We start from the raw sequence: 16,404 nt of genomic DNA, 5'->3' as shown, positions 1-16,404 counted from the left end.
CCTTTCCTTCCCCCTACTCCCACATCTGCCTGGCACCTCTTTCTTTTTTTCTGCAAGACTCTTGTGAATGCCCAGAGATCTATCTGAAGAAACCAGGAGGCCTAATATTTAAACCAGTGTTTGTTCTCACACACCTTGAGCTACAACCCCTCCGAGCAAGTTCATATCCTCACTATGTATGAATGGCACCCCCTGGAATTGTATAGTATACAACCTGTGCAACTGTACATGGCAGCCTGGTGGCCACCCTTTTCTTCCTTTGCCTGCTGAGAGGGTCTGAGAAGTTAAGGAATGACATCCCTGCTCCTGTGTTTCTGCCCAGCCTCAGAGCAAATCAAGCCTGTAGCTGTGTTCATGGGGGCCCGATCCCCCCAACCTGGTCACCCTTGGGGCCTTGAAACATGTTTCTGGCCCTTGCGCCAGGGTTGGAAATAGGGCAGAAATGTAGTAGAAATAGACTTAGATCCCTCCTCACCTCGGAGCAGGAGCCAAATTGGCCAGATCATCTTTGAGTCCCAACTTCTCCATCTGGTTGGCTCCCAGAGTCAATCCTGGTGATGGTTCCTCATTCCCTGGCTGAGCTCACCCCTGCCGTGGCTGACCAGTCTCTCCTACCCTCATCTTATTACGTCTTCCTGAACCTAATCTGAGAGAAGGTGGCATTTTCTATACCTCTGTGTGAATCGAGGTACCTCCCAGCTCTGTACAAGCCCACGTGCCTGCTTTCTCCATAAAACCTGCTGGCCTAGGAGAGCAAACACTAGCCCCAACCCCAGGGTGCTGATCACATAGTAAAATAGAGATCTCATTGTAGGCAATTTTGCATATGTGTGTGCATTTTCTTGGGAGTGGGTCCATGGCTCTCATCAGCTTTTCCAAAAGGTCCAAATGGGTTAAGAACAACTGGAGGACAGTGATGTACATCTTCTCATGGTTGGGGGTTAATGATCCATCCCTTGAGAGTGTAGGATCCCATTCATGTATTTTCAAATATTTGTTGAGCATCTACTACCTGCCAGCCACTGCTCTAAATACTGACGATATAGCAGCAAACAAAACAGACAGAAATCTCTACCCCCTGGGAGCCAGAGACAGCCTGCAGCTATCTGAGGCATTAAAGGCAGACTGACTGAAGGTTCTGTTTTGAGCTCAATGAGGATCTAAGTACTCAGAACTCTCTGAGTTCCAAGTTCTAAGAACTCCACAAAGTCCTAAGTTATGAACTCTGTGGGGGTCTTAATAAGTTACTGATGATGTCATCACAACAGGAGTGATGACAGGGGCCGTAGCAGGAGTTCAGGGGCCAGCCTGGGGCTACCTCAAAGGAAACTTCTCATTGCTGAGCCTAGACAGCAATGGTAGTCTCTGATGGGCAGTGATGGTGAGGAGGTAGGAGAGAACGAAACTGCCCCCCACTCCATTCCAGCCCAAAGCACTGGCCCTTCTGAGGCCTGGCTCCTTCAGCCCTCCTGCTCATGTCCAGCTGGAGGCCTGGTGGTCCCAGGTCAAACCAGGCTGGGGGTACAGGCTGAGATCTAACTACCTTCCTCCCAGCTGGGAGCCAGAATAAAGATTTTCTTCCTAGAGGTGGGATAGGGGTGGCTTCCTCTAATAGGTGTCCCTGGTTGAAAAAACAACTGTGACTTTTGTCCTCGAGAGGATGGAGAAGGAAGGTTGAAGCCCATAGCATGTGTCCATGGAAGAGGCAGGAACCCAGGCCTCTGAGTTCCCAGCCAGGTGCCCTCTATCACTGTCCCACCCTGGCCAATAGACAGGTGCTCACCCACCCCATCCTCACTAGGAACACACACACACACACTTGAGGCACACACTTCCTCTGCTCCCTCTTCAACGAACATACCCTCCAGACACACCCAGCAAGCCTCTGGGAATGGCAACCCTATTTGGAGGAAGTGGCAGCTGTGTACACAAAAAGAGAGTGTGGCCCAAGTCTGAAGACTGAAGCATCAGTGACTAACGGGGAGACATCAGCACACCTATCAGCTCTGCCAGGATGGGGTACTATCCCCCAGCCTTCAGGAGGCTAAGCAAAGACGGATGGCGAGCAGTGAGGAGACAGGGAAGCTAGAGGCAAAGGAGACTCAGCAGGCTGAAGGATGGAGTTAGGGATCCAAACTGGCAGCCTGGGAGGCTTTATTCATAATAATTATTTATTCATAATAGCACAAGCCCTGCATCCAGGAGCCTGACCATTTGCAAAAGTGTGGGTTAGATGGAGGAATCTTTGCTTTCGGTCTCGGCTTCAGGAGAGGTACCTGGGCCTCAGCACTCACAGCTCCTGGTCTGGTGAGGGTCTGTAGACCTGGGCCCTCTAAGGGCCTTCTAGGTTTGGGGCAGTCTCTGGGGCTAGACTGTTGCCCAATTCCCTCTACACTCCAGTGCAGAATGAGCACTGCTCACCTCTGTCTCCCATTCCCAAGAGTCCCGGAGAGAGATACAGTGCCATCATCACCCAGAAACACTTATGAGAAGGGCCCAGCTCCAAAGCCAAGCTGCTGTTTGGCAGGAGCTTTCTGGGGCCTGAAGGGCCTAAAGCGGGTCCCTGTAATATGGGAAGCAGGAGCCCCTCTTTGTCTACCACTCCTCTCTCTCCAGCCCTGATCTGGAGCCCAGGGTCGCTTCCCTCTCTCATGATACTCCCCCTCCAGCCCTGTCAGGCCCCAGCCCTGTCCCCAGCCTGCCGCTGTTCCAGAGCCAGCCAGAGGGCATGCCTCAGGGTCTCCGCATTGTTCAGAACATTGTATCGGCTAAGAGCCACCAGCCGCTCAAACTCCTCGGGCTCATAGGTGAAGTTCATCATGCCGTAGGGAGTGTCTGACCCGTTGATGACAAAGTCCCCGCAGGCCTTCTCCTCAGCTGTTTGTCGCTCCATACCTGTGGGTGGGAAGCGGAGTGAAGGCCACACTGGGGAGCACTCTGGGGCTAGGAGCTGCCAGCCCAGAAGCTTCTCCCCCCGCGGCCCTAGGAGACCTGGCTGGACCCACATTTCCTGTCTCTCCCGACCATCAGGAGGAGCTGGGCCGGTGTGAATGCTGAGGCCCTGGAAGCAGAGGGCAGCAGTGGCCGGCTCGGGCCCTCAGAGAGGCATGCTTTGGGACATTGTCCCAGAAGTCTGCTCTCAGCACAACACCCCACCACCAGACCCCAGCTCAGGGGCTCCCCTCACCTGGGGCCAGGTGTGTACGGAAGGTCCGGTTGACAAGGGGGAAGTGCAGCACGATGGGTGAGCGGGGGTCCTCAGCCTTGGTAAACAGGTAGCACTCGCGGGGCTCCTCCAAGTCCTCAGGGAGCACCTCAATCCTTGGGAAGGGGATGCCTCGGTCCAGACAGTACTGCTCTGTCATCTGTAAGACCTGGGCAAGAAAGCCAGCTTCTAACCCCGCTTCCTACCCCCTGTGCTCGCGCAGCCCCCCTGCTGGCTGAATGACTACAGGCAGGTGACCGGGCTTCTCTGAGCCTGTTTCTTTGTTTACAAAATGAAAACAGACTAACTCTAGTGGGATGGTTGTGCAGACCAATGACGACGTCCTCATGGTCCTTTCTCCCGTAACCACCTACTTCTTCCCTTCTTCTTCCTTCCTCTTAGGGGCAGATTTCAATGTCACCAGGTGGAGATGGAATGCTTACAGAAGGTCCCATGGGAAGAGGCTTTATGCATTGTCTAACCCCAGGCTTTCCTTACACCCAGGAGGATAAGGAGGAGAAGGAAGCCAGCAGCCCAACCAGAACCCTCATCCAGATGATGGAACCTGTCCGCTACCCCACAGGGCTTGAGAGAGCTGCCACTGGAGGCGCCCCTGGGAAGCTGATGGCTCTGTTGTTACCACAGTAACTAAGGGACAGCAGACCCCAACACAGGTCCAGACAGGAGCCAAGAATGCTTTCAGAAACAGGCAGGGGCCAGAACAGGCTGGAAGACTTCCAAGGACCGCCTTTGGCCTCTTCTCCTGAATCCCACTCCATCCCATGGCCTCAGCAATCCCCCTCCTCCAGCTGGGGAGACCAGTATCACTAAAATCTTCACAAGGTACCGGCCCGCAGATTGGAACGCACAAAGGGCAATCCCGAAATGCCCAGGCAGGCCTCCTCCACGGAGAACCTCAATTCCTCCCCACCACACACTTTACCTCAAAAGGGGCTTCCAGGGAGTAGTCAAAGGACAGAATGAGGTCTACCGCTCTCTGGGGCAGCAGGTTCAGGGGGAAGGGAGAGTTGATGGCAAAGCCCCCATCCACCAGGCACAGGCAGTCCCGCATGGGAGTGAGCTGGTTGGGAAAGGCGTCGGGGTGCGTGGCTGCAACAGGGACAGATGCTTGCTTGCTCTTCTCTTCACACTGGGATGGCCCCTCTCTGTAGAGATCTCTCCTCCACTGCTTCTGATGGCACCAGAGTCTCCCACCCCAGCCCCTGGCTCTGCCTCCTCACAGACATCCCAGTCCTTCCCCCTCAGCCACTGGGCAGCAGGAGCCCACAGCCCAGTCCCTAGGGGAAAAGGCAGCGCGGGCCCCAGGCGGCGGGGGCTCCCCATCCACAGCAGCACCCACCTTTCCAGGCCGTGAACTCCTGGCCGAAGACATAGTCTTTGTGTAGGCAGAGGCCCCTGGTGAAATTAAAGTTCTCCGCAGAGGTAAAGCGGGAGGTGAATAGGTCCAGCATAGCCTGGGAGAAGGGGCCCTGGGGGGTGAAGAGCCTGGTTCGCAGACATGTGGGGTCATGTAGCTGGAGCTTCTGGCAGTCATCTAGATGGGGGTGGGAGGGTGACATACAGTGAGAAGTGGGGCCCTCCTTTGTCCAGCGGCCCTCATGGCTCAGGGGACCCCCTTTATCTCCTCCTCACATTCACCCCTCCTTTCCCCCAGCTCCTAAGACTCAGACCATTGCTTCCCAGAACCTCTTTAAATGACCTTTTCTTTCAGGTTGCCTCTATTTTCAAAGTTGCCTATGGCTTTGTATTTATTAAGTAATTCTTTATTTCCCCGTTTCGAAAATGAAGTTGAGCTTACAACTTCTAATCAGAATTTCACCCATTAGATACCCACTGAGGAGTACCGTGTGCTGGGCACTGTGCCAGGAATGGGGGATGCGTAGGTGAATAAGGTCCGGCCCTGGCCCCACAGGGCTCGTGGCCTACTTAGGGGAGAGGCACATAAAGAGATCATAAATCATAACAATGCCTCAAGACAAGGGTAATGATGAAGGGTGTACACAGGGCTACAGGACTCTGGTGGTAAGACCTTCAGTCAGCCTGGAGGGATGGAGGAGAACAGAGAAGCCCCCTGGCAAAATGAGGTCTGAGCTAAATCTTACGAGATGAAGAGACATTATCCAGGGAAGAAGTGTGGAAAGGATATTTTGTGCATCAGGGAACTCACAGGACACTTAAGAAGCAGGCCCAAGAGGAGGCCCAAGAGAACCCCGAGGGGTATGGACTGGGCTGAATCGACATCTTTGGAACCAAAGCAGAGAATTCTAAGCTAGTGTCTTATCATAGAGCACTCACAATCCCCACTGGCTTTTTAAAATATATTTTTTAAAAAGAGTTTATTTATTTGTCAGAGAGAGGAAGAGTGTACAAGCAGGGGGAGTGGCAGGCAGAGGGAGAAGCAGGCTCCCCACTGAGCAGGAAGCCCGATGTGGGACTCGATCCCAGGACCCATGGATCATGACCTGAGCCAAAGGCAGATGTTTAACCAACTGAGCCACCCACGCATCCCTCCTGCTGGCTTCTCTGACACGGGCCTTCCCCCAGACCCGAAAGCACACTGTCTCCTCAAGCCTCGGGGCAGCTGGAGACCCTAAGCTAGAAGTCATCCCCTCAGGACTTCTCTGAACCCAGTGGGACAGCCAAGTCCTGCACCATCCCTTCCCTCATCCTCTGAGCCTCAGCCAGGTCCCTGGGGCCAGAAAGAGAAGTGTGGGGAGATCAGGGTGTCTACCCTTACCTGTGATGTTTACTTTCCCTCTGTGCCCGTCTAGGAAGCTGAGGCCCGAGCCAGCCATCTTCAGGAAGATCTCATCCACGCTGGCTGCGAAGGCACTGCCCCACATACCTAAGGGGAAAGGCGAGGCCCTGGGCCCTCACACCTGCAGCCCATCTGAGGGCCTAGCCCAGCCCTGCCCTGTCCCCAGCCCTCCAGCCCAGACTCACCCTGTAGGTAGCAGATCCGGGGCTCTTGCCGGGGCTGCAGCAGACGCCCCATGAAGAACTCAGAACCAAAGAGCTCAGTGGGAACATAAGCCCCATACTTGGGGAAGCCGACCTCATAGGGGGTGAACTCACACCACTCTGGGGGCCCAGAGAGAAAGGAATGTTACCCGGGGACTTCCACCAGGACCCCAGGGTTTCCCCTCACACCTGAGTGCCTGAGCAGGAACTAGACTTGCCAAGAGCAGGAGGCAGCAAGCCTGGGCTCCAGGGCTCACATCTGCACATTCCTAGCACTGGCCTCTCACACCCTCTACCAAACACCCCCTCCACCTTCTTCCCAGTTCCCCATGCCCAGGCACCTGCAAAGTCTTCCCCGCTGATGTTGGTGCGGACATTGATGCTGGCGTAGATGGGAAAAGGGTTCTGGCCCTGGCTGACGGCCTCCTGCTGCTCAGACAGCCTGGCGGGGTTTTCCTGGCAGGTAGGAAGGGAGGCACTTGGCTTTTGGGGAGTTCCCTTCCCCCAACCCCGATACCCTGCAGGGGACAGCGTGCCCACCAGAGTCTGGGGCTGCCAAGGCCAGTGTTCTAGAGATAGCTCTCTGAGGACCAGGCCTTAGGCTGCAGGTGCAGGTAAGGCTGCTGTGGGTTTTGTACAATTCCAGGGGCATTAAGAACACTCTCCCCACTTCTTTGCTGTTTCAGAAAGCATATCAATGACCTTTTTTAAAGGAAATACTGAAAAAAAAAATCCAGTTTACTCTCTTTAAAAAATAAATCATTCAAAAATATGGATGGATTCTTTTCTTAGACATGAGAAATCACTTGTGATTTATATCCACACACCAGTGGGCCAGGCCCCCCGCCCAGGGCTGAGACCCTCACTCGGCTCTGACTCCTCTCCTCTCCTAGCTCGTGCCGGGCCTGCAGCCCTACCAGCAGCAGGCGGCTTGGCTGGTGGGCAGGAGTGGCAGCCAGCCTAGCCCACAGGTTAGAACACTTTGGACACTTTCAAAACACACGTGTGCTAGTGCTCAAACCCAGACTGACCCCCATCGGTATCTCCGGAAGTGGAGCCAAGGGCTGAGTGTTTTTGAGAACCCGTGCAGGTGATTCGAATATGCAGACAGACCCGAGAACTGCAGACCCATCTCTCCCTTCCCAGGGGTTAGGGGCCAGGAAAGAGGAAGCTCAGTCAGCCTGCCCAGGGGTCTTGCCTCTCATCCTCGGGGAGCTCAGACCTAAGGGCTGGCTTTGCAAACCTTCCGTCTCAGCCTAGCCTTCTAGGCAGAAGGGTGTGCTGGTGGGGCGGGCTGGGAAGGAGCCAGGTATATTTGTTATATGCTCTTCTCTTACCGCCTGGTAGAGGAAGTACTCAATGAGGAGACCCCAGAGGTCAATGAGGGAAACACTGTGGCCGCTGCCCTCCAGGCTTGCCAGCTCCTGGACGTAGTACTGTAGACGCTCCGGAGACATCGCCCCCATCTTACTGCTGCAGACCCGAGTCCGGGCGCACTCAATGGGGCCCTGCAGTGCCACCTGGGACCAGGCTGGGTCCTGGTACAGTGTGGAGATGCACCTGGGCATAGAGAGCACATTAGGGGCAGTGGGGCAAGGGGGCCCAGCAAGGGGAGAGAGTGATGGGTGTGTCTGTGGGTGCCCTGCATCTCCATCCCTTGTACCCACTGCCCTGCCCCACCCACTCAAGGAGGCCTGGGAACATGGGACTGTTCTGCCCTTGGAGCCCTTGGAGGCAGGAATCCAGCCCCCTCTCAGGGAATCCTCCCGCTCCCTCAGGGCTCTCCTTTACTCTGCCCCCCGCCCCCACCTCACATACCAGGTAGACCCAGACACCCCACTGAGGTAGGTCACGGTGTCCAGGAGGCCAAGTTCCTGCAGCCCAGCCAGGCTGCCGTACAGGGAAGACATGGCTCGGGTTCCACCTCCGGAGCCCAGCACAGCCACCACAGGCACCTGAGCACAACAATCACAACACTAGCCACCATTGTCCTTTATCGCTTACACGGTCAGACACTGGTCTAAGAGCCTTATATCTCTTCTCTCACTGACTCCTCACAGCAACCACTGGGATCCCCATTTTATTGAGGCACAATATGGTTGGCCCAGTCATATAGGTGGTAAGTGATGGGCTATGAAACCCAAGCGGTAGGACTCCGGAGATGGCTCTTAACCATGGCACCAGGAAAATGCATAACTGGAAGGCGGACTGGATTTCACCCAAAACCATCAGAGCAGGGTTTCTCAGTCTTGGCACTAATGATCATTTGGGACTGGGTAATTCTTTGTCCCAAGGGGCTGTCCTGTAGGTTGTAGTATGGTTAGCCGCATTCCAGGCCTTTACCCAGTAGATGCCAGTTGCTTCCTTCTCACCCACGTCTAGTGGCACCACCCATAAAGCATGTCTCTAGACAGTGACAAATGTCCTCTGGGTGGGTGGGGGTGAAACGGCCCCCCGTGGAGAACCACTGGGCTGCAATGACAAAGACCACCGACCAGCCTGGACCTGCCCCAAACATGAGAGGCTCCCAGATGTTTCTTCAGCAACAGAGGTGCCTGGTGGGAGCAGACTAGAAGCTTTTTGGCTGCTCAGTTTTTCCACAACGCTTTGGCTCATTCTGCCCCCATACTTTTGGTTCCTCTCCCAGCCCTCCTTTCTTCTGTCTTGAAAGAAATGCTCCATGGCCAGTGCTCAGCAAGTGTACTGTGCCTTCGGAGGGCTGGAGGATACAGAGCTCCCTGAAAGCCAGGTCTGTGCCCTCTTTACCCTCCACCTACAGAGCGGAGAGCTGGCACAGAGCAGGCATTACCAAAGGAACCATCTGGGCTTGCCCACCTTGTCAGCACCAGGAATGACTCCAAATCCTGAGTACACTTGCAGCCAGGAGGAAGCCACCAACTTGTTCCTGATTTGCCAGAGCTCTCTCCCTTGGTACTGCCTGCCCTCCTGCCTCCCAGCAGGCTCCCACAGACCCTCCACTTCCAAATCCCTTTGTCTATAGTTATGCACTGAACTGTGCTCTGCCTCTGGAAATGCATGCATCAGGAGCCCCAGTGTGACTTTGTTTGTAGAAAGGGCTTACAAGGCAGTTATACAGGTTACGTTAGGTCACACCAGTGGGGCTTTTATCTAATGGTACTGGAGTCCTTATAAGAAGAGGAAGAGAGAACTTGCCCCTTAACCTCTGTACAAGCTCAGAGTAAGGGCCATGTGAGGACACAGCAAGAAGGTGGCTGTCTATGGGTCAGGAAGAGAAGCCTCGCCAGGAACAACCCGATGGCACCTTAATCTCCAACTTCCAGCCTCCGGGGGAGAAAATAAATGTCTGTTGTCTAAGCCGCCCAGTCTGTGGTGTTTTGTCATGGCCGCCTGAGGGGACTAATATACCTCTTGCTTGGCCAGGGCTGCTTGTCCCTCATTACACATGGGGTCCTGCCTCTCCTGATTTTGCCTATGTGCTCAGGTGAACTGGCCTGCCCCTTCCTCCTCTGTTCCCTGCCCTCCCTGAAGGCTTCCTGTCACCTCTTGGACACATAGTCCTCTCAAGGAAAGAGGCTGGATTTGGTCCTGGTGACCTGGGGGCCACCTCCTCCATTTCATACCTGGCCACTGTCAGGAGCCTTGCTCAATCCCAGCACTTGCTGCAGGGCCTTAGACACAATTGGCTTCCTCTTGTCCAGAAACTCCTGTTCCCCGTCACACAGGCCAAAGCCAAGGCGCAGGTCAAGGTCTCCAGAGCTGCCTCAGATGGGGGTGGGGGTGGGGTGCTGGGCAACTGTTCACTGGAGGAGAGCCTCAGACCCATCCCATTTGTCACATTCCATGGAACCCCTTAGAAAGACCTCATCAGTACCAGACAAGGCCTCCACCACCCAGACTGAGTCGAGGAGGCAGAAGAGCCCCCCCACTCCCAGTCTAGCCCAAGAGCCTTCCTCCTGAAGCCGGCCTTCCTCACCTCATTTCTGCCTTCATCTGCAGAACCACTGCCTGGTCCTGAAAGAGACAAGAGCCCCATTGCTGAGTGCCAAAAGTGGGATACTCCAACCCCCCCCCCCACAGCCCCTGTCACTCAGGAGGTTCTGGCCCAAGCTCCAGGCTGACTCATCTCCTCACCTCACCTCCTCCCTCTCAGGTCCCTCCCCCAGCCCTCTTTTGGGGGCCACAGAGCAGGCAGGAGTCCCTCAGGCAGCCAGAGAGAGCCTTACCTCCCCCAGGACCACGAAACGCTGTTCTTCCTGGCCTATGGCCAAAGAAGAGAGTGGGATTCCCCCTTTGCCCAGCTGGCTGGTCTGGGTCTCTAGCTCAGCACTTGGGCCACTCTGCAGAGAAGCAAACACCCCTCATGACGCTGCATGGCAAAGGAACACATGCCTCTGTGGTGGCCCTGGGACGCCCCTTCTAGACCGGACTGATTCTCTCACCCACGCCTTCCCAGACTATGGGCTCACTCACCTCCATGACTCTGAACTTCTCCCCCAGCTCCACATCCAACCTGGAGCTGATCATGGGGTTCACATGAAAGGTGAAGGTGGTTGGGTGGCCTCCTTCTTTGGGGGAGTTCAGGGGCAAGAACTGCGGCTTCTCATAGGCCCCAGGCACTGTCAGCTGAATCTGCCTAGAGCCTGGGAGCAGATGGCCCAGGTGACGGACCAGATGAGGGGATGAGAATGGAGGGGGGGGGGGGTTGGCCCATGATGGTAGCACCCTGAAGAGCAACTCCCCTTTCTTTCCCCTTAGAAATGCCAACTCCTTGCCCCACTCACTCTCTGCCTCTATGACCCATAGCAAAGGCATCATGAAGGATCCTCAGGGTCCCATAAGCTTCCCAGATCAGAACTGGGAACCTGGGGTGGGGTGGGAGACACACAATGCCTAGGGAAGGGGGAAAGGCAGGAAGGGAAAGGGCTCCTTGCCCAGAGTTTATGGGGCCGAAGATTTTGAGATTATTATATTAAGTATATAAAGTATATTTCTATAATAATTATAATCATCACACATTATTACATTAATTAGCAGTCTTCAATTGGCAGTTGCTCCATCTCTTGCCTCCACTCAAGCTCTGTGCTCACCACTGTGGGGAAGTTTTGTGGCCAGAGAGAGAATAGGCAGCAAGTTGTCCTGCCCTTTATTTCCAGTAAAAGATCTTGCAAGAACACAGGGTGTGCAGAGGGGGGTGAGAGGAAGAAGTGGGTAAGTAGAGGCTTGGAGAAGCAGGGAGAGCCAGCCTAGGCTGGAAGGAGGTAAAGAGGGAGGCCTGCGGGCACACCCTGATCCGAGCAGCTTTCTGGGGAGGAGGCAAAACCCCCGAGAGAAATGTGCATGACACTTAGAGGGGACCCCAGACCCTAAACCTGACTTGAGAGCAACAGACACCCAAACAGTCCAAGGTGACAGATGCTTCAGGAACAGAGGTCCACATGGAATCTCTCTCCTGACACACCCTCCTTGGCACTAAATGAGACCTGGAGATAGATATGCCCCCGGATGGGTGGGAATTAGAGAATATGAGGAAACTGTGGTTTGTGGCTGGAAATGGCTATGTGCTGGTCCGAGGCAGACAGGGCCCCGAGCGCCACAGACCTGTGTTTGGTTCTGACTCTCTCGCTTTGAGGCTGCGGGACCTTAAGTGGTTTTCTTGTTTGAGCCACAGTTTCGTAAGAGGTTAATAGTTATATTTTACAGGGTTGTTAGGAGAATTAAAGATAAAAGAATGTGACATGCTGAGCACAGTACCTGGCTCACAGTGAGTGCTGGAACATTACATGGGCTCAGCCTGCAGGCTCGGACTCTCAGCATCCGAGGGGACCTTAGCTGCCCCATAGCCTCTGCTCTGCTCCTGCATCCAGACCCCTCCCCCACCCCGGGTGGCTATCCCCTGTGGCACACTACATCAGTGGCTGTGGTTCTTCGCTTCTGGAACTCCCACGCTTTGCCATGCGACTTCAGTTCTTCTGGCTGAGAGGCCAACTGGATTGCTGGCGCTCCGACTTCAGGGTCCCAGCCTTGTGACATGTCTTGGCTTGTAAAATGTCAGTTAGTGGCTGTGATGCGACCAAAGGCTCGAGAACCCCCTGCTCATTTGGCTCACTCTCATGCCGCTGCTGACACCTTCAGAACACGACTAGCCCATGGGTCACAGAAGGTGGATAGGGACATACGGCACACAGCCAGGTCCCTCCTGCCAAGCCCAGCTTAGATCAGCCAAGCGCCAGCTGACCATCTGACATGGGGTTGCTTTTGGCAGAGCAGTGATGGAACTGATACAACCTCTATGCATGAACACTTCCAGGGACAGGAAACTCACTACTTTCAGGAGCAATCCATTCCACCCTTGGTCTGCTTTGAGTGCTAAAACATTTAAGAACTGCCTGAAGTCCCTCTAGAAGGACCCACCTTCTAGAATTCAGCAGTCCCCCACCCCTCAGGAGAGAAGGCAAGCCCCAAGGCTAGGGTCCATACTCACCATAATCTCGATGTGGGCCTGTGCCATCTTCCCTGAGGGTGCCCTGGATTCTCAGACAGGGGTGAGCCTGAGGAAAGCAGAGGCTGCTAGGAGCCGACAGTTCACAGGGCCCTCCCTCCACGGGGCCCAGACCAGAGTGGAAGGAGGGGTGTCTGGGGCAGGGTCCAGGTAACAAATTTGCTTGGGCCTGAGCCTTGTGGGTAGGAGTCTTCTGTAACAGCCCACCTCCCAGGACTCAGATGAAGTGGCCCTGGTGGGAAAGGGGAAGGAGCAGGAGGGGCTTGGATAGCAATGTCTTCAGCTGTCCCAGCAACCAGGGGCCCCAGGGCTCAGGGGACAAGAAAGGCTTCCAAGCTGTCCACTCTGACTTGAGGGAGCTTCTTGCTCCTGGTCCCTGGAGATGCCTCCCTAACACATTTCCCCTCTCGGGAGGGTTCAAGTGACCTTCAGAGGCAAGGGGGCATGATAGGCTCAATTGTGGACTCAGCACTGTCCTTCCCCACCCCCAGCCCTGACAGCCCCAAGCTCGCCTTCCCTACTCACCACCAGGATCCCATTGGTGATAACTTCAGATGCAGGCACCTGACTGCAAAAGATAAGGGGCTCATGGGACATCTGGCTCCCTGCCAGACAGCTGCTACTCTAATAATGTGACTAAAGCAGCTGGAAGAGCCTGGGGAGCATAGCCAGGTTTGGGGGTAGGAGTGGGCCTGTCGCCAACAGTCAAATGGGTGTCTGGACTAGGACACTAGTCCCTCTCGGGCCAGGCCAGTACAGAGCCTGGTGATTGACAACCAGAGCCGTCCGTGATTCTCAGTGTAAACAGGAGGGCATGGGTGTCACCTGGACTCACCTGTTTTCCAGAACAAATTCCACCTGCAGCTCTTGCGAGTCCTACAAGAAAGAAGCACGGGAGCATTTTATTTTCAACTCTGAAAGTATCAGAGACTGTCCCAGCCTCCTACCCTGCTCAGCTCCAGGATTAGAAGAGGTGACGATTGTTGTGGCTTCTCACAGGCATAGGAGGGAGAACCTCTCCACGAGGGGTTTAGGACTGTGTGTGCCAGACTCTCAGTGGGTTTGGCAGTGGCTAAGACACACAAAATGCTCTGCCATCAAGGAGCTCACATGTTGGCTCCATTAAGGGAAGAAATATATGAGGGGAAGCCATTGTAGGGTCGGTGGTATAGGACAGAGGAGGGTCTGTCTTGGAGGCCTGGCCTGTGCTGACCAGGAGCCCTCACCTCAATACCCTGTGCCAGACTTCCTCTCTTGAGTTCAGTTCGTTGCTGGCACAGGTTCTGGGAGGCAGGGGGACTCACCTGGTGGTTGAGTAGGAATGTGTGTCTGTATGGCTGGCCAGGTTTGAGGCTTTTCAAGTCAAACAGTAGCAGGGAGAGCTGGTCACTGTCCAGGAGGTCCTTATCATAGAGGGTGAGTTCCAGAACATTCTGGGAATGGCAGGTGAGAGGTGGCAACCTGAGGCAGGGTGGGAAGGCAGGCAGCCCTCTCCCTCCCCTGGAGGAGCTCTCTCCCTCCACTGCCCAGGCACTTTGCTGGTCCTCACTTTCACAGCACCGTGGATCCGGTAGTGGAAGGTCTCATCCCACTTGGGATCACTGCAGTTGGCCACCATTCTTGTCTGGGTGGGGCTGGAGGACGCAGTGGGCAGGCACAGCTGCACATAGCAATCAGCTTTGGACACTGCAGGTGGGATGGGGGAGGGGTCTTCAGCATCTAGCTTTTATTGCTGGAAGGGTTCCCTGGAGGAGGCTGGGGCAGGAGGGGAAGGAACCGATGGGGGAGAGAAGGTTGCCTGTGTGGGATGAGGAGACGTGGGGAGAGCCAATGTCCTTAACTCCATCTGGACCACTTACAACTGAAGACTGTAGTAGCCAGTTAGAAGACCACATGGCTGCACAGACTATTGAGTAATTCCCCTGAAAGGACCTGATTAGGGCAACAAAGTCCCCTTCCATGGTGAGCATTGGCGTAAAAAGCGGCTGGAGAACAGACTTTGATTTCTGACAACAGCAGCCTCACATGCTCACCCAGGTTGCACTGCTCTACTTGTTAGACTCAAGGAGCCAGAGGTCTGCATAAGTCTCCTGTCCATCCCTTGCCTGCCTGCCCCGAGCTCTCTCACTGGGAGGGCTCACTCCCTCCACGTCCAACACTAGCTGCCCCTCTCCAAACATACACACACACACACCTTAAGCCAGCTCCTGCTGGGCTCTGGGGGAAGCCCCAGGAAAAGGAAGGGGAAAAAGGGTGGAATTAGGCATCACTCACGTAGATCTGTGCCCCGGATATTTCTGGCCCTCAGCACCTTCACCTGGAGGTCATAGTATGGGTGGGTTTCCCGCTGAAACAGGAGAACTCTGGAACTCAGTTCTGGGAAGCCAGGTAGGGGGCCTGGTCACCTCCCTGCGGTGGTACCCAGCTCAAGCTTCCCTCATCCCCTCACAGAGCAGCAGCCTGGCCTGGGGTCACTGAAGTCACTGTGCCTGGGACCGGAGAGGACTTGGGATGCTGAGAGTTCAACAAGTTGTTGATGAGCCTGGACTTTGAAATCAGTCAGGCTGTGTTCAAATCTAAGCTCCACCAAGGCCTAGCTGAACGGCCTTGGGCAAATAGCTTGATTTCCTCAAGCTTCATTTGCCCCATCTATATGCGGGAGTTTATAATCTCATAGGGTTGTGCTGACTTTTAAATGAGAAGTTCTATAAAGTGGCTGGTATTAGTGCTTAATACATGTAGCTACTGTTACTAATTACGGTTGTGACGCACCACCGCAAATGGGCAGCTCTCCTCACTTTCCTGCCCCGGCCAAGAGCTTGGGAGCCTAAGTGAGAGCTAGAGTATTGGACCTCAGAGATTAAAGATGAGAAGAGAAAGTGGTGATCGACCCCACCCACCAGGACACTGACCAAGTCCACACGCCCTAGGAGGCCAGCAGGTGAAGGGAAACTAGGTGTCACCCAGCTTGTACTGGTCTGATGAGTCACGAAGGAGACAACAGCTTGAGCCCAAGAGAGGTTAACAACAGACCGCACTCTCCTGGGAGTGAGGCTACCCCTCAAAATCCCAGGAAGCCCCTTCCCCCTATCCCCCTGGGATACTCTACAGCCAAGCTGGGGCATTCTGGGCAAAGCCTACAGCTGCAAGCATCATAGGACCTCATCCTCCATTCCTAATTTTGGGGAAGGGGTATCATTTCCAAAAGGCAAGGTTTTGGCCAACCTCTTTAATTTAAACTCCACCAGGCTGGCCAGAGCCAGTGGGTCCCAGCCTAGATCAGAAGCCAATCCCTGGCTGGCCTCAGTCTTCACAGGGCTTCTGCAGTCCACGCTTCTCAGGCAAGACCAGGTAACTTACCCGACACTGGCTCCACTGAGGTCCCCTCTTCTCTCTCATGCGCACCAGCACTGCCCCCAGGAGGGGCAGCCCCTTGCCTGCCAGCCATCTTGGCCCAAGGTGCATGGCCAGGCAGCACAGTTCTCAGTTGGAAGCCCTGCGTGCTTTCCAGAGCCACCCTGCTCTCCTCTGGCGACACTCACTGCTAGCTCAGGTCTGACAGGAAATGTCCAGGTGGGGAGGGTGGAGCTGGCTGCTCTCCTGAGGACTCAGGGTTGGGTGGCCTGCTGGGGCTGGAGGTGGGGTTTGGTGTGCTCCAGGAAGTGATTGGAAGTGACAATTCCCTCAAGCAAAAGACACCTCAGTCCCCCACCTAGAGGCTGAGGAACTGGGACTC

At 54.9% G+C, this 16,404-nt stretch overlaps 1 protein-coding gene across 1 annotated transcript; it reads right to left on the bottom strand.

Annotated features, from left to right (window-relative positions):
• Positions 1–2,153: 2,153 nt before the first annotated feature.
• PLA2G4F (phospholipase A2 group IVF) lies at positions 2,154–16,225 on the bottom strand. Its single transcript, XM_082736538.1, has 20 exons — positions 16,029–16,225; positions 14,943–15,015; positions 14,218–14,354; positions 13,973–14,101; positions 13,504–13,544; positions 13,194–13,236; positions 12,651–12,717; positions 10,640–10,809; positions 10,393–10,506; positions 10,143–10,180; positions 9,790–9,925; positions 8,006–8,142; positions 7,525–7,747; positions 6,529–6,643; positions 6,170–6,307; positions 5,964–6,071; positions 4,566–4,760; positions 4,149–4,315; positions 3,188–3,374; positions 2,154–2,895 (listed from the first exon to the last, which is right to left on the bottom strand). The coding sequence occupies exons 1-20, from the start codon at positions 16,131–16,133 to the stop codon at positions 2,675–2,677; spliced, it is 2,544 nt and encodes an 847-aa protein (XP_082592664.1). The 5' UTR covers positions 16,134–16,225; the 3' UTR covers positions 2,154–2,674.
• Positions 16,226–16,404: the final 179 nt, after the last annotated feature.

This window comes from Mustela nivalis, assembly GCF_964662115.1.
Source record: "Mustela nivalis genome assembly, chromosome: 6".
Taxonomy (NCBI): domain Eukaryota; kingdom Metazoa; phylum Chordata; class Mammalia; order Carnivora; family Mustelidae; genus Mustela; species Mustela nivalis.
The sequence above is the reverse complement of the archived record's forward strand: the minus strand, read 5'-3'. Positions and strand labels throughout refer to the sequence as shown.

What these genes read in the sequence shown, in the direction of transcription:
- PLA2G4F (XM_082736538.1), bottom strand. Translation starts at nt 16,133, where the DNA reads ATGCACCTTGGGCCAAGATGGCTGGCAGGCAAGGGGCTGCCCCTCCTG. An exon ending in TCACCAATGGGATCCTGGTG is followed by an intron (nt 12,718 to 13,193) that starts GTGAGTAGGGAA and finishes TGCTTTCCTCAG; the next exon opens with GCTCACCCCTGTCTGAGAAT. An exon ending in CCGTACACACCTGGCCCCAG is followed by an intron (nt 2,896 to 3,187) that starts GTGAGGGGAGCC and finishes TCCCACCCACAG; the next exon opens with GTATGGAGCGACAAACAGCT.